Source organism: Leptodactylus fuscus, chromosome 2 (genome assembly GCF_031893055.1).
Source record: "Leptodactylus fuscus isolate aLepFus1 chromosome 2, aLepFus1.hap2, whole genome shotgun sequence".
Taxonomy (NCBI): Eukaryota; Metazoa; Chordata; class Amphibia; order Anura; family Leptodactylidae; genus Leptodactylus; species Leptodactylus fuscus.
In genome coordinates this window covers 111,752,360-111,771,677 of record NC_134266.1, presented here as the reverse complement: position 1 = coordinate 111,771,677, position 19,318 = coordinate 111,752,360, and the positions used below count along the sequence as shown (strand labels likewise).

The 19,318-nt window shown below is 41.4% G+C and overlaps 1 protein-coding gene across 1 annotated transcript in view; it reads left to right on the top strand.

The window, feature by feature from the left end:
* PAFAH2 (platelet activating factor acetylhydrolase 2) overlaps nucleotides 1-19,318 on the top strand; it is a 46,470-nt gene that overhangs the window by 23,393 nt on the left and 3,759 nt on the right. The window contains exons 7-9 of the mRNA XM_075264391.1: nucleotides 7,881-7,972; nucleotides 14,804-14,974; nucleotides 18,160-18,308. Of these exons, the coding sequence (XP_075120492.1) occupies nucleotides 7,881-7,972; nucleotides 14,804-14,974; nucleotides 18,160-18,308 (412 nt within the window). The remainder of the gene's footprint in view (nucleotides 1-7,880; nucleotides 7,973-14,803; nucleotides 14,975-18,159; nucleotides 18,309-19,318) is intronic.

Genomic DNA, 19,318 nt, shown 5'->3' with positions numbered 1-19,318 from the left:
CTTTCCCTAGAACACATATAAAAGTAGTTGAAAACTGTGAAACACATACATGTTAGGTATCCCCACGTCTGAAATCGCCCGCTCTACAAAGCTACATAAATATTTTTCCTGTTTGGTAAACGCCGTAGCTGGAAAAATGGTCAAAAGTGCCAAACCGCCATTTTTTCACTGTTTTGATTCTGATAAAAATTTGAATAAAAAGTGATCAAAGCAATAACATTTCCCGAAAATGGTAGAACTACAAAGTACACCCGTTCCCGCAAAAAAATACGCCCTATACATTCCCGTACACGCACGTATAAAAAAGTTACGGCTGTCGGAATATGGCGACTTTTCAAAAAATAATTTTTTAACACAGTTTTGGATTTTTTTTAAGGGGTCAAAATGTAAATAAAACCATATATATTTGGTATCCCCGGAATCGTAACGAAACACAGAATACAGGGGACATGTCATTGTGGCTGCACAGTGAACGCCGTAAAACCAAAGCCCGTAAGAAAGTCGCAGAAATGCATTTTTTTCTTCAAATCCACCCCATTCAGAATGTTTTCCCTGCTTCCCAGTACATTATATAGAATAAATAATGGCGGCATCATGAAGAAAAATTTGTCCCGCAAAAATTAAGACCTCATATGGCTCTGGGAGCGGAGAAATAAAAAAGTTATGGGGTTTAGAAGGAGGGGAGCCAAACACGAAAATCAAAAAATGCCATCGGCGGGAAAGGGTTAACTTCAAATACTTCTGTCCCAAAGTCACTATGTAAAGTTTCTCACAACACCGTATATATAGCAGCTCAAATACAAAGTAACTGCAACACAAAAGTCTCACGTATTCTCTGAATTACAGCAAAAACAAGATACAAAGTTACATGTCATATCCCATACCTTATACACAGTACGAAAACCTTACCCACACCTGTATATACCCACTGCTACAATTACCGCAGACGAAGTCGCGGGTACCAGCTAGTATACTATACAGTGTGAAGTATTGCATGTTACTATACATCTCACCTGAATGATTAAACTGAACCTCTGGTGTACTGATAATAATAATAAATTTTATTCATATAGTGCCAACATATTCCGCAGCGCTGTACAATTTGTAGGGTTCAAATACAGACAGATACATAACAAAGAACGTCATTTCACACAATGAGACTGAGGGCCCTGCTCGCAAGAGCTTACAATCTATGGGGTAAAGGGGGTGACACAAGAGGTAGCAGGGGTGGCATTGCTTATACAGTATTCAGACAGTTTTGTAATAGAGGTTACTGTCATTACACAAACATAAAACTTTATGAGCCGTCACTAGTGGTGTCCTTTAACATGTGGATGGAGCTTGGACAGATAAAGACATCATATCATGTGGGGTAATGTGGGAGCTGGAACAGAGGAGGGTTAAATTTTGGGGATTCTAATTATAGTACGGAAGGGTTTACGTTAGAAATTGTGATAGGCCTGTCTGAAAAGATGTGCCTTTAGTTTGCGTTTGGAACTGTAGAAATTGGGAGTTAATCTGATTGTCCGGGGTAGAGCATTCCAGAGAAGTGGTGTAGCTCGGGAGAAGTCTTGTATACGAGCGTGGGAGGTTCTGATAATAGAGGATGTAAGTGTTAGGTCATTGAGTGAGTGGAGAGCACGGGTTGGGCGGTAGACAGAGATGAGGGAGGAAATGTAGAGAGGTGCGGCATTATGGAGAGCCTTGTAGATGAGAGTAATAACTTTATATTTTATTCTATAATGAATAGGCAGCCAATGTAGCGACTGGCACAGACCAGAGGCATCGCTGTAGCGTCTAGCCTGATAGATGAGCCTGGCCACTGCATTCAGAATAGATTGTAGAGGGGAGAGTTTAGTAAGGGGAAGACCGATAAGTAAGGAGTTACAGTAGTCAAGGCGAGAATGAATCAGAGAGACAATAATTGTCTTTAATGTATCTCTGGTAAGGAAAGGGCGTATTCTGGAGATGTTTTTGAGGTGGAGGTGACATGAACGTGTGAGTGATTCAATATGATGGATAGGGACATCTCCATTTATTTTTGGTTATTTATTTGGGCATATACAGTTAAATTATTTTTCAATTTGTGTAAAGCAGAACCACCCCACATATTTCTATATAACTACTGAATACAGATAAAACTGCAGGAGATATTGGTTCCCCCTTCCAAAATCATATTCCCCTTTGCTAATGGGTTCGGGGGTCTCTATACTGCATTTAAAAAGCACATGCAGATCTTCAACAAAAAACGCTGAAACCCAGTGTGAAAACCAACCTTATTCAAAGATTTTTAGATATTTACAATATAGATGACATGCATAGTTACAAGTGCTAGACATTACTGCAATTAAAAACTGAATGCAGTTCTTCAGCAAAAAAAAAAACAAAACACTGTCTAAACTTAGCCTTAAGCCAGTTGCACATGACCGTGTACTAACTGGATTCTGTGAATGAACGGCACTGCGCATGGTGGACACATGGATGTCATCCATGTGCAGCCGTGCACTGGCTTTGCTTCCGCAGCCCCTTTCAGTTGGCCTGCACACATAACCATGTCATTCACGGTCATTTATTTGGACCGATAGACATGAATGGGTCAATATGCTATCCAGGAAAAATCTAGATAGCCCATTGACTGTTCATACGGTTGTCTGCAAGAGGGCTTATATAAATGTAGCATTCACCATCCAGCAACTCAGCACCCAGAGTTAGTTATATTCAATATAGATGTAAGGGAATTGCTAGAGCAGTAATTCCCCAGTAACTGCTGGTGAACACTGGGGGGAGGGGCACAATAGACAGTGAGCCCTAAGCAGTATAGATAGATAGGATCCTTGTGATGGGACAACCCCTTTAAGAAGCCAGCTCCAGCAGCAGACTTGGGGCAGAGTTTGGCTGGAGAGCCAAAGAGAGAGGTCATATTTTGGAGCTGTGTCCTGAATGATTCTACTGGCTTCTGATTTCTGTCATTCTAGGTGAGGTAACCTATTCTGTGTTTAGTTAGAGTCTAGCCGGGCAGGTATTTATTTATTTATGTATTGTTTCCTTTTTTTGCTGCACTACCTTTTTGAGTGAAGATAAACTCTACCTTTGTTTTGGACTAAAGAAACTGGACTTTTGTGTCTATGCCACCCCACTTAGCAACCCAAAACCCTGACAGTATCTACAGAGAAGGAAATAATTATTTGATCCCTTGCTAATTTTGTAGGTTTGCCCACTGACAAAGACATAAACAGTCTAGAATTTTAAGGGTGGGTTAATGTTAAAAGTAAGAGATAGAATAAATATATTAACAAAAAACCGCTCAAACCCCAAAAAATGTATAAAGAAGGAATGGAAAAACCACTTAAATCGGCTGCTCCGGATAGATCCCCGACTGAAGAGGATGAGATATGTAACAATGATAAATAAAACCTCCAGCGCCAAAAAATTATAAGATAAAACTTGACTTTTACTTCATCCGATTAAAATTGTAAATACAATGGATCCATATGAAATACAAAAAAGAATAGCTTACGCGTTTCGGGGCTACGAAACATGCCCCTTACTCATAGCCTATAGGCTATGAGTAAGGGGCATGTTTCGTAGCCCCGAAACGCGTAAGCTATTCTTTTTTGTATTTCATATGGATCCATTGTATTTACAATTTTAATCGGATAAAGTAAAAGTCAAGTTTTATCTTATAATTTTTTGGAGCTGGAGGTTTTATTTATCATTGTTAAGAGATAGAATATCAAAAATAAAATCCAGAAAATCACATTGTAAAAATTTTATAAATTTATTTGCATTTTGCATAGAGAAATAAGTATTTGACCCTTCTAGCAAATAAGACTTAATACTTGGTGGCAAAACCTTTGTTGGCAAACACAGGAGTCAGACGGTTTTTGTAGTTGATGAGGTTTGCACATAGGTCAGGAGGAATTTTGGTCCACTCGTCTTTGCAGATCATCTCTAAATCATTAAGATTTTGAGGTTGTCTCTTGGCAACTCGGAGCTTCAGCTCCCTCCATAAGTTTTTTATGGATTATGGTCTGGAGACTGGCAAGGTCACTCCATGACCTTAATTTTCTTCTTTTTGAGCCACTCCTTTGTGCCTTGATTGTATGTTTTCATTCATTGTCCTTCTGGAGGACCCAGCCACGGCCCATTTTTAATGTCCTTTCGGAGGGAAGGAGGTTGTCCCTCAGAATTTTACAGTACATGGCTCCATCGATTCTCCCATTGATGCGATGAAGTAGTGCTGTGCCCTTAGCAGAGAAACACCCCCAAAACATAATGTTTCTACCTCCATGCTCAACAGTGGGGACAGTGTTTTTTGTGTCTTATGCAGTATTTCTCTTTCTCCAAATACAGTGAGTTGAGTTAATGCCAAAGAGCTCAATTTTCGTCTCATATGACCACAGCAATTTCTCCCAATCATTCTCAGAATCATCTAGATTGGGCAGACGAGACAAAAATTGAGCTCTTTGGCATTAACTCTCCACATTAACGCTCCACATTAGCCCCTGTACAGTATAATATGCTCCACAGTGGCCCTTGCACAGTATAATGTGGATTGCGTAAGGCACCTCCTCTTCTTCACGTCTGCCCAGAAGAAGTGAAGTTCTGAACCGGAAGACAGGTTAGTATGATGGGGTGGGAGGTTAGAATAAGGGATGGTCTGGTTCCGGAAGGGGAAACAGAACATCACCAGAAAATGTGCCTGGGGCGATCACTTAACCACCTCATTCAGCTAGGGAAATATAGATTTTTGTAACATAATTTAGAAGGTAGGTGCAGGCGGAAAGGGGAATTTAAACCGCTGGAAGAAGACGACGATGACGCTGGGGAAGAGCCAGGACCAGAGGGCGTACCCGAAAGAAGAAGAAAGAAGAGGAAGGCGTGCCAGAAGATGACGTCAGATCATGCACGACCGCCCAGCGTGCACGCTAAGGTATGATTTACATATATGTTTTTATAGTTTTATTTAAAAACGAGAAGGGGATTTAAAATAAGATTTTGTGGTGCCTGAATAGCCTTTTTAAAGGCTATTCACGCATATGTGGGGCTCATACAGCATAATATTGCTGATAGAGCCCCTTTAAATAGCAAAACAGACACCAAAATTAAATGCATTTAAATGTCACATTCGCGTTAGGTGACCATTTGGAGACTTCATCCCCCATTCCGCTTAAAATATGGAAACTGCGTGATCTCAGCGGACCCAATTCTGCTTGTCATCACTTCTTAAGCTGATAGGGTTTCCGTTTTTTGGGTCCCTGAAGAACAGAACCCGAACACTAAGGTGAACCTAGCAAAATAGTTTGGCTAGAGAGAAAATTCCAACTGTGCTTGAATCAGTGGAGCCTTGAGTAATGAAAAGAATATGAATTGGTGTATGTGGTGAAAAAATAAGCTTAGTAAATTAGCTTGTAAGAACACAAGATTTTATAGACTGTCTATGCTATTTCGAGCTGAAGTGTGTGTGTGTTTATAATATATAAAAAATACGCATTTTCAGTACTGCATGATGTTACTTTGTCTTATATACATTGTTGTTCTGTATTATGGCATTGTGAAGTACTAAACATTTGCACCACCAGCTGTGGAATAAGATTTCAGACCGTTGGTGCAGCCACTGCTGGCAGGAAGCTCTTCCTCTCATGTGTGAATATGTATTTTGTCACTTTCCTGTTCTCATTGTAACTCCCGCTCACTAACAAAGATTGTATCTTTAATCTATACTATGGTAAAAAAAAAAAAAAAGTCATATATAGATATTTTGCTATATCACATCCTATAGCTTCTTATCTTTGAAGTTACACTTACTAACTTCAAAACCCTTCATTGTCACTCAGAGTCTCTCTCATCTTCACTATTGCAATTATCTATTAATTGGGCTACCTCTTATTAAACTCTCCCACCTACAATCTGTCCTGAATGCAGCCGCACCACTCATCTTTCTGTCAAAACTATAAAAATGCATCTACGTTGTGTCAGTCACTGCAATGGTCGCCCAACCACCACAAACCCATCCATAGAGCTGCACCTCCCTACCATCTACCGCCCTTAGGCTATGTTCACACTGTGTTTTTTGCAGGCGGATTTGACGCGGAATCCGCCTCAAAATTCACCTGCAAAAACACTTCCCATTCATTTCAATGGGAGTCACTCAGTTTTTTTCCGCTAGCGACTTTTTTCAGCTAGCGGAAAAAAATACGACATGTCCTATCTTCATGCAGATTCCGTGGCTTAAGACTCCCACCTGATTAGGTCCATTCATCTAGGCCCAATTAGGAGCGGATTGTCGATGCAGTGCACAGACCTCCTGTCGCGGCTAGCCGCGCAAAAAGGCCTCACGGCGGAAAAGTTTTCCGTCGTGTGAACTTACCCTAACTGTCCTCTATGTTCTGCCATTGACCTTAGACTTCTATCCTTTGTTATCCAAACATCTCACTACTGTCTCCAAGACTTGTCTCAAGCTGTAGCGGATAATTGGATTAATCAACAACTACAGCAGCTTCAGAACTGCCCTAAAATGACATCTGTTTAGGCAGGCTGATCACATGACCTGATCATATTGCACTATACCTCCCCAAACTACACTTAACATTTCTTATCCTATTCTGTCCTTCCTCCTCTAATCCTCAGATCCTGACCCCTCCATCAAGAACAGGAGTGTCAAACTCAAATACATAGAGGCCAAAATTAAAAACTTGAACAAAGTCATGGGCAAACCCTGCATACTGGTATGATCAATGGCCTCTGCATGCAGGCGGGGTATTATCCATATGTGCATGCTGTGATTTTGAATGCAGCGTAATCTTGGGGGTGATAAGTATGAAAAGTTTGAGAAACAATGTCTAGTAGACATTTGATATGTTCTCACGGGCCAAATATAATTACACTGAGAGCCAGATTTTGACACCTCTGATCTAGAAATTACCCTGCACTCCATCTGTATACTCATGGATATTGACAGGTGATGTGATCGCACAGCTCCAGTTATATGCCCTTTTCATATTAATCGATGGCTAGACCATTGTACCAAACAAGCCCTCTTACCTTTTATGTCTTCCTATTTCCTTGTAATTGATTATTCCTTGTAAGCTCTTGCGAGCAGGGTCCTCACTCCTACTGTTTGATATGTTAATTTCTTTGTCACTTCGTAGTGTCAAATATTGTCTGTTCATGAACCCTGTGTTTTGTAAAATGCTGTGAAATATGTTGGCGCTATATAAATAAAGTTACTATTATTATGTAGTAATAATAATAATAACACCTTAAGGGGAGTTCATACTATCATTAGTGACCATCAGTACTTTACGTTGCTATTGTCCATTACAAGATTTTAGTAACAGACACTAGCTGAACTTTCACAAATCTGTTAAAATTTCCATTCATTTCAATGGGATTTTATCTTGTGTCCATTTTACACCCAATTCGTTATATGTCGTCACATGTCCGACAAAAAAATCTACATGCAGGACTTATGACTGTTAAAAAAACGGTTTCATGACAGACTTCAAATGTACGATATTTTTTAACATTAAGGTCTATGGGTGTCCGTTATACTGTCCGTTATTACTGGGGGGGTTTTCTGTGCATGCTCAGGCCAGTTCACATCTGTATTTGAGTTTCCGTTCAGTGAGTCCACGGAAACCTATATGCATTAAAAAGGGGACTCCTCTGGGTTCATGAGACATGTGTACAGATAAGTTGTCAGTATTGAAGTAACCTGGCCTGGCCTGAACTAACACCAGTAGGTCTAAGAATGGCCCAGTAACAAAAATATTAAGAATATAATAGGATTTCTACTTATTATTTTGTTTGTTATGTGTGGGTTTTTTATGTGTTTTTTTTTGTACAAATTTTATTCATTTTGCTGTTTTTGTTTTTAGGATAGAATAGACTTCAACAGAGTAGCTGTTATGGGTCATTCATTTGGGGGAGCAACAGCCTTGCTTAGTTTGATAAAAGATAATATTTTCCGGTAAGTATTCTTAACCCCTTGAGGATGCAGTCCAAAAGTACCTTAACCCCTTCAGGACCAGGCCTAATTTTTAAAAAATTAAAAAATGACGTGTCACTTTATATGGAAAGAACTTTGAGACGCTTTAACTTACACAAGTGATTTTGAGATTGTTTTTTCATGACACATTATACTTCATGTTAGTATAAAATACGAATCAATATTTTTGTATTTATTTATTTTAAAAAAATAGGAAATTTGATGGAAATTTAGAAAAAAAAATCACAATTTTCAAAATGTGAAATGCTCTGGCTTTCAAACAGATAGTCATATTAACCCCTTCCCGCCGATGGCATTTTTTGATTTTCGTTTTTGACTCCCCTCCTTCTTAACCCCATAACTTTTTTATTTCTCCGCTCCCAGAGCCATATGAGGTCTTAATTTTTGCTGGACAAATTTTTCTTCATGATGCTACCATTAATTATTCTATATAATGTACTGGGAAGCAGGAAAAAAATTCAGAATGGGGTGGATTTGAAGAAAAAATGCATTTCTGCGACTTTCTTACGGGCTTTGGTTTTACGGCATTCACTGTGCAGCCAAAATGACATGTCCCCTATATTCTGTGTTTCGGTACGGTTCCAGGGATACCAAATTTATATGGTTTTATTTACATTTTGACCCCTAAAAAAATTCCAAAACTGTGTTAAAAAATTTTTTTTCTAAAAGTCGCTATATTCCGACGGCCGTAACTTTTTTATACGTAAGTGTACGGGGATGCATAGGGCGTCTTTTTTGCGGAGTCGGGTGTACTTTTTAGTTCTACCATTTTCGGGAAATGTTATTGCTTTGATCACTTTTTATTCAAATTTTTATCAGAATCAAAACAGTGAAAAAACGGCGGTTTGGCACTTTTGACTATTTTTCCTGCTACGGCGTTTACCGAACAGGAAAAATATTTTTATAGATTTGTAGAGCGGGCGATTTCGGACGCGGGGATACCTAACATGTATATGTTTCACAGTTTTTAACTACTTTTATATGTGTTCTAGGGAAAGGGGGGTGATTTGAACTTTTAATTCTTTTTGTATTTTTTTATATTTTTTTTAACTTTTTTTAAAAAATTTTTTGCATTTATTAGACCCCCTAGGGGTGTTGAACCCCAGGGGGTCTGATCACTAATGCAATGCATTACAATGCTAATGCATTGCAATGCATTGCAAAAAATCATCCTTTCTTTTGCAGGCTGCATAGACCAGCCTGCAAAAGAGAGGATTTGCAGACAAGCCTGGGAGCCTGTACAAGGCTCCCGGCTGTCATGGCAACGGGACGTCAGCCCTGGAGCATGCTCCAGGAGCCGGCGATCTCGGCCAAAATGGCGGCCATTGACCACAGCGCCGGAGGGGTTAATGCCTCCGATCGGTCCGGGGACCGATCGGAAGCATTAGAGCCGGTTGTCTACTGCTTAAAGCAGTAGACATCCGGCGGCTATGGCGGCCGCCCGGCTCCCGGGCGGTCGCCATAGTTACAGACCCGACATGCGCCGTACTATTACGGCGCATGTCGGGAAGGGGTTAACCAAATACATTGCTAAATATGAAGGTAAGTTCACACAGGGTTTTTTGGACCAGAACCTGAGGCGGAGGCCGCCTCAGGTTCCGGTCCAAAATACGGGTAGCTGCGATTGGATGCCGGTGCATTGATTTCAATGGGAGCCGTCTTTTTGGTCATGATTTTGAGGCGGATATGGCCTCAAAATCCTGACCAAAAAACCCCGTGTGAACTTACTCTTATCTACCAATACGCTGCATTATATTGGCATCATCTTTTAATCATTCTTTAATTTATTTTGGATGTTAGAACGCTTTGAAGTGCAACAGCGATTTTTTTTACAAATTTACAAGAGAATTCCCCTAACTTATTTTTTAGGGACCACTTCAGTTCTGACAGAGATTATAAAGGCCTATATATTAGAAACCCCCTAAAAGTCACCCCATTTTCAAAACTGAACCCCTCAATAATTCAAAACAGTATTTGGGAAGTTTATTAACCCTTTAAGCTTTTCACAGGAATTGAAAAAATGGAGGTGAGATTTTACTAACCTTGGGATGTGTACAGGGTCGGACTGGCCCACCGGGACACCGGTGAATCCCCCGGTGGGCCCCTCCCCCGACTATACTGCAGCTCATTTTAACAGTCTAAAATCATAGGCAGGGGCCCGATCTGCATGATCATGGGATGGTTAGGGGCCCGATCGGGGCCCTGACATTCCAATCGGGCCCCTGCCTATGATTTTGTGTGTGTGTTTGCAGCATGGGCTAATAGCAGCCAGCGCAGGGCTGCAGCTGTGATAGAGGACGCTCCGTGCTCAGGAAGCTTTCCCCCTCCCCCCCTCCTTCTCTGGCTGCTCTCTGCCCACCAATGAGAGGGTGAGGAGAGCCCAGGAGGCGGGGCTTATCCCTACACAGAAGATGGACCCTGCCGAGCTGCTGCCATTACCTCCTGCACAGAAGAGAAGGAGCCGAGGAGAGCTCCAGCAAAGTGAAAGTAAGAAAGAAACCACCAGGTACATGAGGTTAGTCTGCCTATTAATGTCAGGCATTTGGGGTTATTATTTTAGTAACTCCATTTGCCTCATATTAATAACAGTTAACCCCATCATGTCCATCACATTAATCCCTGTGTGCTTCACATAAGGGTTACCTCCATGTCTCACATATCAGTAAAACTTATGTGAAGCACACAGGGGGTTAATGTGAGGGACATGATGGGGTTAACTGCTATTACTATGGGGCACATGGAGTTACTAAACTGTAATGTACATGAGCAGACCTTTTATCCTCAATTGTGGCTTGTTTGGTTATTCTGTTTACGCTGGGTTCACACCAGTGTTTGGGTCTCCGTACTCAGGTTTCCGTCTTCTGCATGCAGAAGACGGAAACCTGTAATGCCGACTCCGGCCGTGAGCGGCGGTGAGCAATTTATGCTCTCCGCCACGAAACCAGCTTTTTTAAACTGTACACAGAGTACTGCATGTCCGACTCTGTGTCTGGTTTAAAAAAGCCAGTTTCGCGGCGGAGAGCTTAAATCGCTCACCACCACTCACGGCCGGAGACTTTTCAAGCTCATTCAAATGAATGAGCTTGAAAAGGTGTCGGCAGGTTTCCGTCTCCTGCCCCTGTTTTGTGCAGGAAACGGAAACCTTTCAGAACGGAGTACGGGCGCACGTGTGAACGAGCTTTTATTTTCTTATAAAGAATTTATAAAAAAAAAAGTATGGACTATTATATTTCAATGGTCCCGTACATACGGCCATTGTTTTTGCGGCCGTGTGTCCTGGCCAAATTGAAGATCTGTAAATTATGGAGCAGGTCCTATATCTGTCCTATACCTAGACCTTTCATGTCCTCAGAGATGGGTGGTATTATATACCACTAGAAAGCCGAGCGTGCACTGAATTCACTGCGCTGCCAGCTTTCACGGTACGTGCCCCTGTGCTGGAGGTATTGGTGCTATTAATTTCATTCAGCAAGATCTCTCCACTGTCAGAAGAGTGGGTCTCATAGCTCAGCGCCATTGCCGGGAAGAGCCAATTGCGCTGTGCTGTGAGAGCCGGGAGGAACTCCCCCCTCCCTCCCTGATAATGCTCGTCTCACAGCATTGGCTGTGCTGTGAAGAAGGACGTCTCTGAACTCAGCGCACTGTCAGCTTTCCGGCAGTATATAGAACTGCCTGTGGGCAAAATGGTGAAAGGTCCTCTTTAAAGGATTTATCCATCTTTATAATATTGATGGTCTGTCCTTAGGATAGGGCGTCAATATTACATCTGTGATGATACAACAGCCAGGACCTCTGCAGATCAGCTCTTCCAGGACAGTGTGGCTACAGGTAATGATAACATTTCTAGGAGGTGCGCTGTTCACTTTCCATACAGAGTGTAGCAGTAGGTTTAGGTAGTATTTTGTTACACATTGTATGGCAGGTGAGCAGCATGGCTCACAAGATGGTATTACCTTTAGCTGCCCTGTCTTGGTATCGCTGGTCTGCAGGGTCCTGGTGGTGGGCCCCTAGAAACAATTCCACTGGTGGGCCCCAGACACCCCAGTCCGACCCTGGATGGGTAAGCGAAAAATTCCTGAAAGGTCCCTTTATCCCCAAAGTTTTCATTTTCACAAGGGTTTAAAGGAGAAAAAGCCCCCCATAGTTTGTTAAACAATTACTCATGAACACGGCAATACCACATATGTGGTCGTAATCTGCTGTATGGGTACATGGCAGGCTTGTAATGGTAAGATTGCTATTTGTATTTTGGATGACAGATGAAAGGTAAATCTGTGCAGAGTACATGACAGTATAAGGAGGTGATATACTATGAAAAATAAATTTAAAAAAATTAATAATCCGTGGATGTGTGCTACAGTCTGAAGCACTGCTTCATGCACAGGCCAGGTTTTTCAGGGCAAGTGTCACACTGATAAATTGTGTCTTCTTTCTTCCCCCTTTGTAACAGACTCTGCATCTTTTTTTGGGGCTTCCCTTTCTTTGCACTTTGGGGGACTTCACTGGGAAAATGTTGACCTGGTACAATATGGGCACCAGGGCCGGCTCCAAGTTTGTGTGTACCCTTGGGCGACAGAGCTCAAGTGGGCCCCTTTTGGAGTAATGCATGCACTTGCTGTCATAGACACAGTGACCCCCGGCTGTTCGCCGTACTATTATGACGCATTGCCATAAGTTCCAGGCAGCTGCGTCATAATCGTATGTTGTTTGTTGCCGAAGGGTTAATAGATAACATATGGGTCATAGATACATTTTGAGATGGATCAACATTTTGGAGAGGGAAAAAAACATGAAGTTTACTTTCCAATATTATACATATTGATTTCTGCTTCTTAGCAAAATCTACAAAAAATGAACACAAGCAACCACCACCAATGCAGTTCACCACCCACAGAGGGAGTGACCTAGAAGCCCAACAGCACCACTGCTGCTAGGTTCTGGGTCACACCACCCCAGAGGCACATCACCACAACAATAGAAGCCGCCATACAGAACCGCACTATGAGAACAAATTGCAAACAAAATGTTGGTGAACTGCAGTTCTGTCCACCTCATTTTTTTCCCCTTGGCACCAGTACTCCTCCCATTTGGTGCAGGAGACTATATAAGGGATCTACCTACTGTCTGTTAGTCCTTTGAGGCCCTATAGGAAGGTGAACTTTATGTTATCTGTTCACATGGCATGGTGTGGTCTCTGTTGGGTGATGTGGGCTTAGCCTGGCAGCAGGGATATTGCTGGGTTGCTCCTCCTGTGGGCACTGTGTTGCGGTGGCTGCCATGTGGTGCCGTACCCAATAGAGTAGGAACCCACTATGCAGAGGTCAAAATGTATACTAATAATAATACTGGGATGTGAGGTCCATGTGTATTTTTCTATAGTTTTGATACCTTTAACATGGAAAGATTATTTTTACAAATGGAAGTGATTTCCTTGGGTTTAATTACGTTGTACTCCCTGATACACAGTTTGTAAACCTTCTCCTACACAAGTTATAGTGGACTTGTTTCTCCTAGCAATACTTGCTGTATGTGAGGTCTGCGTGTCAAGGATACTGCAGTCTTAACTAGCTCGTATATATCAGCGCAGCTTCATTCATGTACCGCTTTCTTCTACAGTGCAGAGGATTGTGTGATTTAGCCTCTTCTTACAGACTCTGCCAGGAGTGCTCTATTCTTTTCCTAAACAAATGTACAGCCTGTGAATGATAAATCTGCTCCCGCTGCTGACTGTTGTGTGTTTTTCTCCCTATCTACAGCCTATATTCCTGGAATGTTCTATATGAATTACAAGGTGGTCAGTTGTGTAGACCCCAAGCAAACCACATCCCATTTAATTTTGTATTCATGAAGCAAAAGACCAGTGAAGTAATCATTTTATGGCACCAACATATTCTGCAGCACTTTACAAATCAAAAATCAATACAAAGTGGTTTGTTGGCTATAAGGCAAACTTATGACACTATAACGTTTAAATGGAGTTTTCAAAGCTCTATTAACATGTTATAGACTTATCTTTATGGAACTAAAGATGTGCTGTGAATATTCAAGTTTAATGTATACACGCCAGTGCTGCTGCCAGCATTCCAAATGCAAATGGTGCAAGTATTTTAAAGTATAAGTATGTTAGGACACCTGAGATGCCATCTTAGGCTGGTCTTACATGACCGTAATGATTCTATGGTCCGCATGTTGCTGATCAGCAACACTAGTTAGGGCCAAAGAATACAAGTGACTACAGGTCATTTTGGCTACACAGGAACACTACAAAGCTCTTAAGAAAGTCACATTAAGGGGGCATTCACACTACGTAACGCCGGGCGTGTATCACAGCCGTACACACCGGCGTTACGGCAGACTGCCGAACACTTCCCATTCACTTCAATGGGAGCGCTCGTAAACGCCGCTGTTACGAGCGCTCCCATTGAAGTGAATGGGAAGTGTTCGGCAGTCTGCCGTAACGCCGGTGTATACGGCTGTGATACACGCCCGGCGTTACTCCGTGTGAATGCCCCCTAATGCAGTTTTTCTCTAATTCCACCCCATTCTGATTTTTTTTCCCTAGGTTCTGAATACATCATAGGGAATATTTCATGCTACCACTATAAAGTACAATTTGCCCTGCAAACATTTAAGTGGACATATGACTTGGTAAAAAGAAATAAGTTATGGGATTTGGAAGTCAGGGAGTCAAAAACTAAAATTGGAAAATACCTGCAGTGGGAGGGGGTTAAAGAAATTGTAGAATCATCTAATTCACCTTGCAATGTTATGCTGTTTTCTCCTGTCTCCTAGGTGTGCAGTAGTTCTGGATGCCTGGATGTTTCCCCTGGAAGATACTTGTTATCCAAACATACAGAAACCTATATTATTAATCAATACGGAATCCTTTCAGACAAGAAAAAGCATACAGAAAATAAAAAGAATGAACTCACAGGGAGCTGATCTGAAATACATGACTGTAAAGTAAGTCAATAGCTTAGTCAAGTCAATAGTAGGGACCTAAGTAATACATCACGTATATTAAGGGCTGTCCCAGTTTGTCATCTTTGCCATCCAGGGGAGCGTAGGAGCCAACAAATGTTGGACCCTGAAATGTCTAATGTCAAACCTGCCTTCCTGTGTCACCCTGTCCCACCTCTAAGGGTGCATTCACATGGAGGAAAATGGTGCTGAATTTGGTGTGGAATCTGCGCCAGATTCAGCAATGAAAACAAATGGGCTAGCAGAAAAAGGAACCCATTGAAGTCAAAGGGAGGCTTTTTTTCAGTGCTGAATCTGATGTGGATTCCACACTAAGTTTAGCACCATTTTCCTCCGTGTGAATGCACCCTAAATATGAAGCAGGGAAAACTTGATTTGCTAACCATGCACACCTTACTGCTTTCTGGCTGTCAGTGCTGTTTGGTGTCTCAAGTAATGCAAATGAGCTCCTCAGAGATGTGAATGTGACACTTCCTTCTTAAAGCATCTATTGCTGAACATCTCCCGTAACATAACTGGGTCAACAACAAATTCTTACTTATAGCGGAGTATGGTAAACTCCTTAATAAATGTTATATGAGTTCTAAAACCAACCAAGATATTCTATTCCCCGTATTTTAGTTTGAATTACATAATAATACTTGATGACCGGTTCCATAGTTCGCTACATAGTTGTTACTAATAGCGGACAAAAGGAGTAGTTCCTCCATAAAATAAATGTATAACATACTTTATCCAGAATGTCTAGTCAATGGATTATTTTCTCAGAAGATATAGAATGTGCATTTCTGTAAATAATTTAGAAGCTTATTTGACAGCCAAGTAAAAATAATGTTTGTGCATATGCTTCTCAGGTTTTAGCTTTGATCCTTTCTCATGCATTGTAACAAATGTTTGCTGTTTCTGCAATGCCAGTCAACATACTTGTACAGTGTGTATTTGTCTATAACCCCAACTCCAATAAAGTTGAGATGCTGTGTAAAATATAGAGAAGATAATAATGCAATAATTTGGAAATCTCGTATTACCATATTTTATTCACAATAGAATACACAACACATATCAGAAGTAGATGGGTTTTTTTTAATTTAAAAAAAAATAGAAATTTGCCTCAACTTTTTTGAGATGCGTTGCTGCAGAGTAAGGGGGTGTTCACACTGGCACCCCTGTGCACGTTGTGTCATTCTGCCGGGTTTCCGCCCTATTTCCCGGAGAAACTGGACAAGGGATGTCAGTTTTAAAACCTATTCATTTGAATGGATTTTAAAAGCAAATCGTCAGTGTCTGCCTGCAGCCTCTCCGCTGGGAAACCATTCTTTTTGGCCGGAAACAATGTCGGACATGCAGGACTTTGCATCCAGTGAAAAAAATAAACAGTTTCCCTGTGGAGAGGTTGCAGGCGGACACTAGCGGTTTGCTTTTAAAATTCATTCAAATGAATGGGTTTTAAAACTGACCACCAGAAAGCTGTCCCTGGTCCCCTTACACTCGCGGCCACAAAAAATGACTCCGGGCATGTGCAGTCGGCTCTGCCCGATGGCAGAGCCGACTGCGCATGCGTAGAGGTTTGAGATTTCTCTCGCAGCATTGGGGATGCTATAGGCGGTGCTGTGGAGAAGGACATTCCTGACAGACTGAATTCAGCGCACTGTCGGCTTTCCAGCAGTATATAGAACTACCTGTGCCCAAACCCATGAAAGATCCTCTTTAAAATTGCAAAAACGCTACTGAAAACATCTTAAAATTTAGCAAGTTTTTAATTTGTGGCTCAAATAAATATGGCTGGCACATAACTCTGGTTTCTTATGTACATTTACCAATATAATGCATTTAAGTCTTAACTCAGTAACATTTTCTCCCTCTCTACATTCCCGCTTTCATAATTTTAGAAATTTCTTTTCAACATAGCCTTACTAGAGATTTTATTTTGTGGCTACATGAGACTTTTTATTATGTAGAACAGTGGTCCCCAACCTTTTTTCCACCAGGGACCAGTTTCAGCAAGACAATTTTTCTATGGCCCGGTGGGGGCGGGAAGGGGTGTGGTTGGGTGCGGGGTTAAACATGGGGGTGTAGATTAGAATCATGTACATATGAAAGTGCAAACTATATAATTTTTACTACATCTACTGATGACGGACACTGCAGGTTATGAAGATGGCTACTGATGACAGACACTGTTATGAAGATGGATACTGATGACAGATATCACTACTAATGCTGCTACTAACTTCACTACAGCCTCACTACAGCTACATTACACGTCACAGGGACAAGTGATGTGTAATGTAGTTGCCCAAAGTTTGGTAGGCGAGTGCGAGGTGGAGCCAAGACCCGCTGCATGTCCTACATAGTACTAGAATCCCAGACATACAGCGGGTCCCGGCTCAATCCCGCACTTTGCTCACCTTATCTCAATGAGCAACAACCAAGCGTCAGTGTGGTGGCGGCTGCTGACTCCTCGCCGCCGGTACGCGGACCAGTGCAACATGCCCTGCGGCCCGGTACTGGTCCGCGGGCCGGTGGTTGGGGACCCCTGATGTAGAATAAATAATACTAATTTTATTTTAGGGGTTTCTATGGATGTGGTGAATGTTTTTATTAACAAGGGGGGAAAAGTCTATTTTTACTTTTGTTTCTGTGAAATTACAGAGATACTGCTGTCAGCATTGGTTGATATATCATGAAAGCTGCAAGTATGTGCAGCTCCACTTTAACCAGGGATTTCTCAAAATCTACACAAGATTCTTGACTCTAAAACAAGATTGCACCTCTAGCCCCAGTGGCTCCAGACATACAGCGGTTTAAAGAGACTGCAGTTTTATTGAACGTCTCCCGCTCTCCTGTACTTTGCTGAAACCTTGAGCTGGATACATTCAGATCTGGCTGGAAGTTAAAGGGGTTGTCCTGGATAAACAAACTTTACTGGGAGCCAGGGCGATAAAACAGAAAGTGATTCTTGGCTACCTTCAGTGAAGTTTGTGTTTGTCCTTGACAGACCCTTTAAATATTTGACTTATAATTCTAAACTATGAAGAATAGTTTACTCAAGGTATAATAGTATTATTCCACATGGATAGAAATAGATGGAAACATACGTCTGACTCTACTGTACATCAGATTTGTCTGTTTGTCATAAATGATTTAGCTTTTTGCTGTCTCTTCAGGGGTTGTGTCCATCTGAGCCAAAGTGATTTTGCATTCATGACTGGTTATCTGGCAAACAGGATTGCAGGCCAGCGAGGAACTATGGATCCACATCTATGTCTGATGATCCATGTTACTTCTTCACTAGATTTTCTGAACAAGCATTTAGGTAAGGACACTTATTAAATATGCTTATATTTATATGTATTTAAGGCTAAGGCCCCACATAGTGAAATGCAGCGGAAACACATCAGTTTTTTTCACAGCATTTTTCATTGTGTTTTCGCTGAGTTTTACTCTGCGGACTTTCTTCCCTTATTATACCTATACTAAAAATGCCAGCGTTTTCACAGGTATAATTGACATGCTGTGATTTTAAAAGACGCAAACTTTGAAAATTCAGATTTTCTGCTTTTTCTGATTTTGTTGTGCAGATGTGATAAACCAGGATCCCATTCATATAGCAGGTACTGTAAAATGCAGCATTTTCGCAACGAGGAGCTTCAGACTTAGGCTGAAGCCCCACATTACAGAAATGCAGTTTTTTTTGTTACAGATTTTGTTGCGGTTTTTTTGAACCGAAGTCAGGAGTGGATTGAGCAGGAGATAGTGGAAGAACTTCCAATATATTTTCCTTTTCTAGCCATTCTTAGCCTTCTAGCCAGCCTTAGGCCGGGGCCCCACAGCGGGAAATGCAGTGATTTGCATGCGGCGGAAAGTGGATTGGATTCATGCGAATCTCATGCCCACTTTGTGTTTAAAACCGCAAAGTCTTGACTGCAATGTCAAGTGCTGTGGGGAGAGCATTCCCTTCATGAACACACTGGATTGAAATCTACAAGTTCACTGCATTGTTTGAATTCTCTTGTTAGCCAAAAAGCTCAATATTTTAGCTAATATTAGAAGTGACCTGTCATGTGATATGTTGTCCTTACAAAGGGCTTCAACACATTCTACCACCAGGTCCAGAAATATAATCTAAAAGTTCCAACAATGTAATATATCCATCACAAATAATTCCATTTTTTTGTAGAATTTGTTGTTCCTTGTTTATTATGATATTATAATATTGTTGTCAGCCCCGACAATAGGTGTAAACCTAGTCTAATAGGAGCAGCGTAGTACTCTTTCACAGCCTCTAGGGGGGGTCTTCATTATCTAGAGCAGGCATGTCAAACA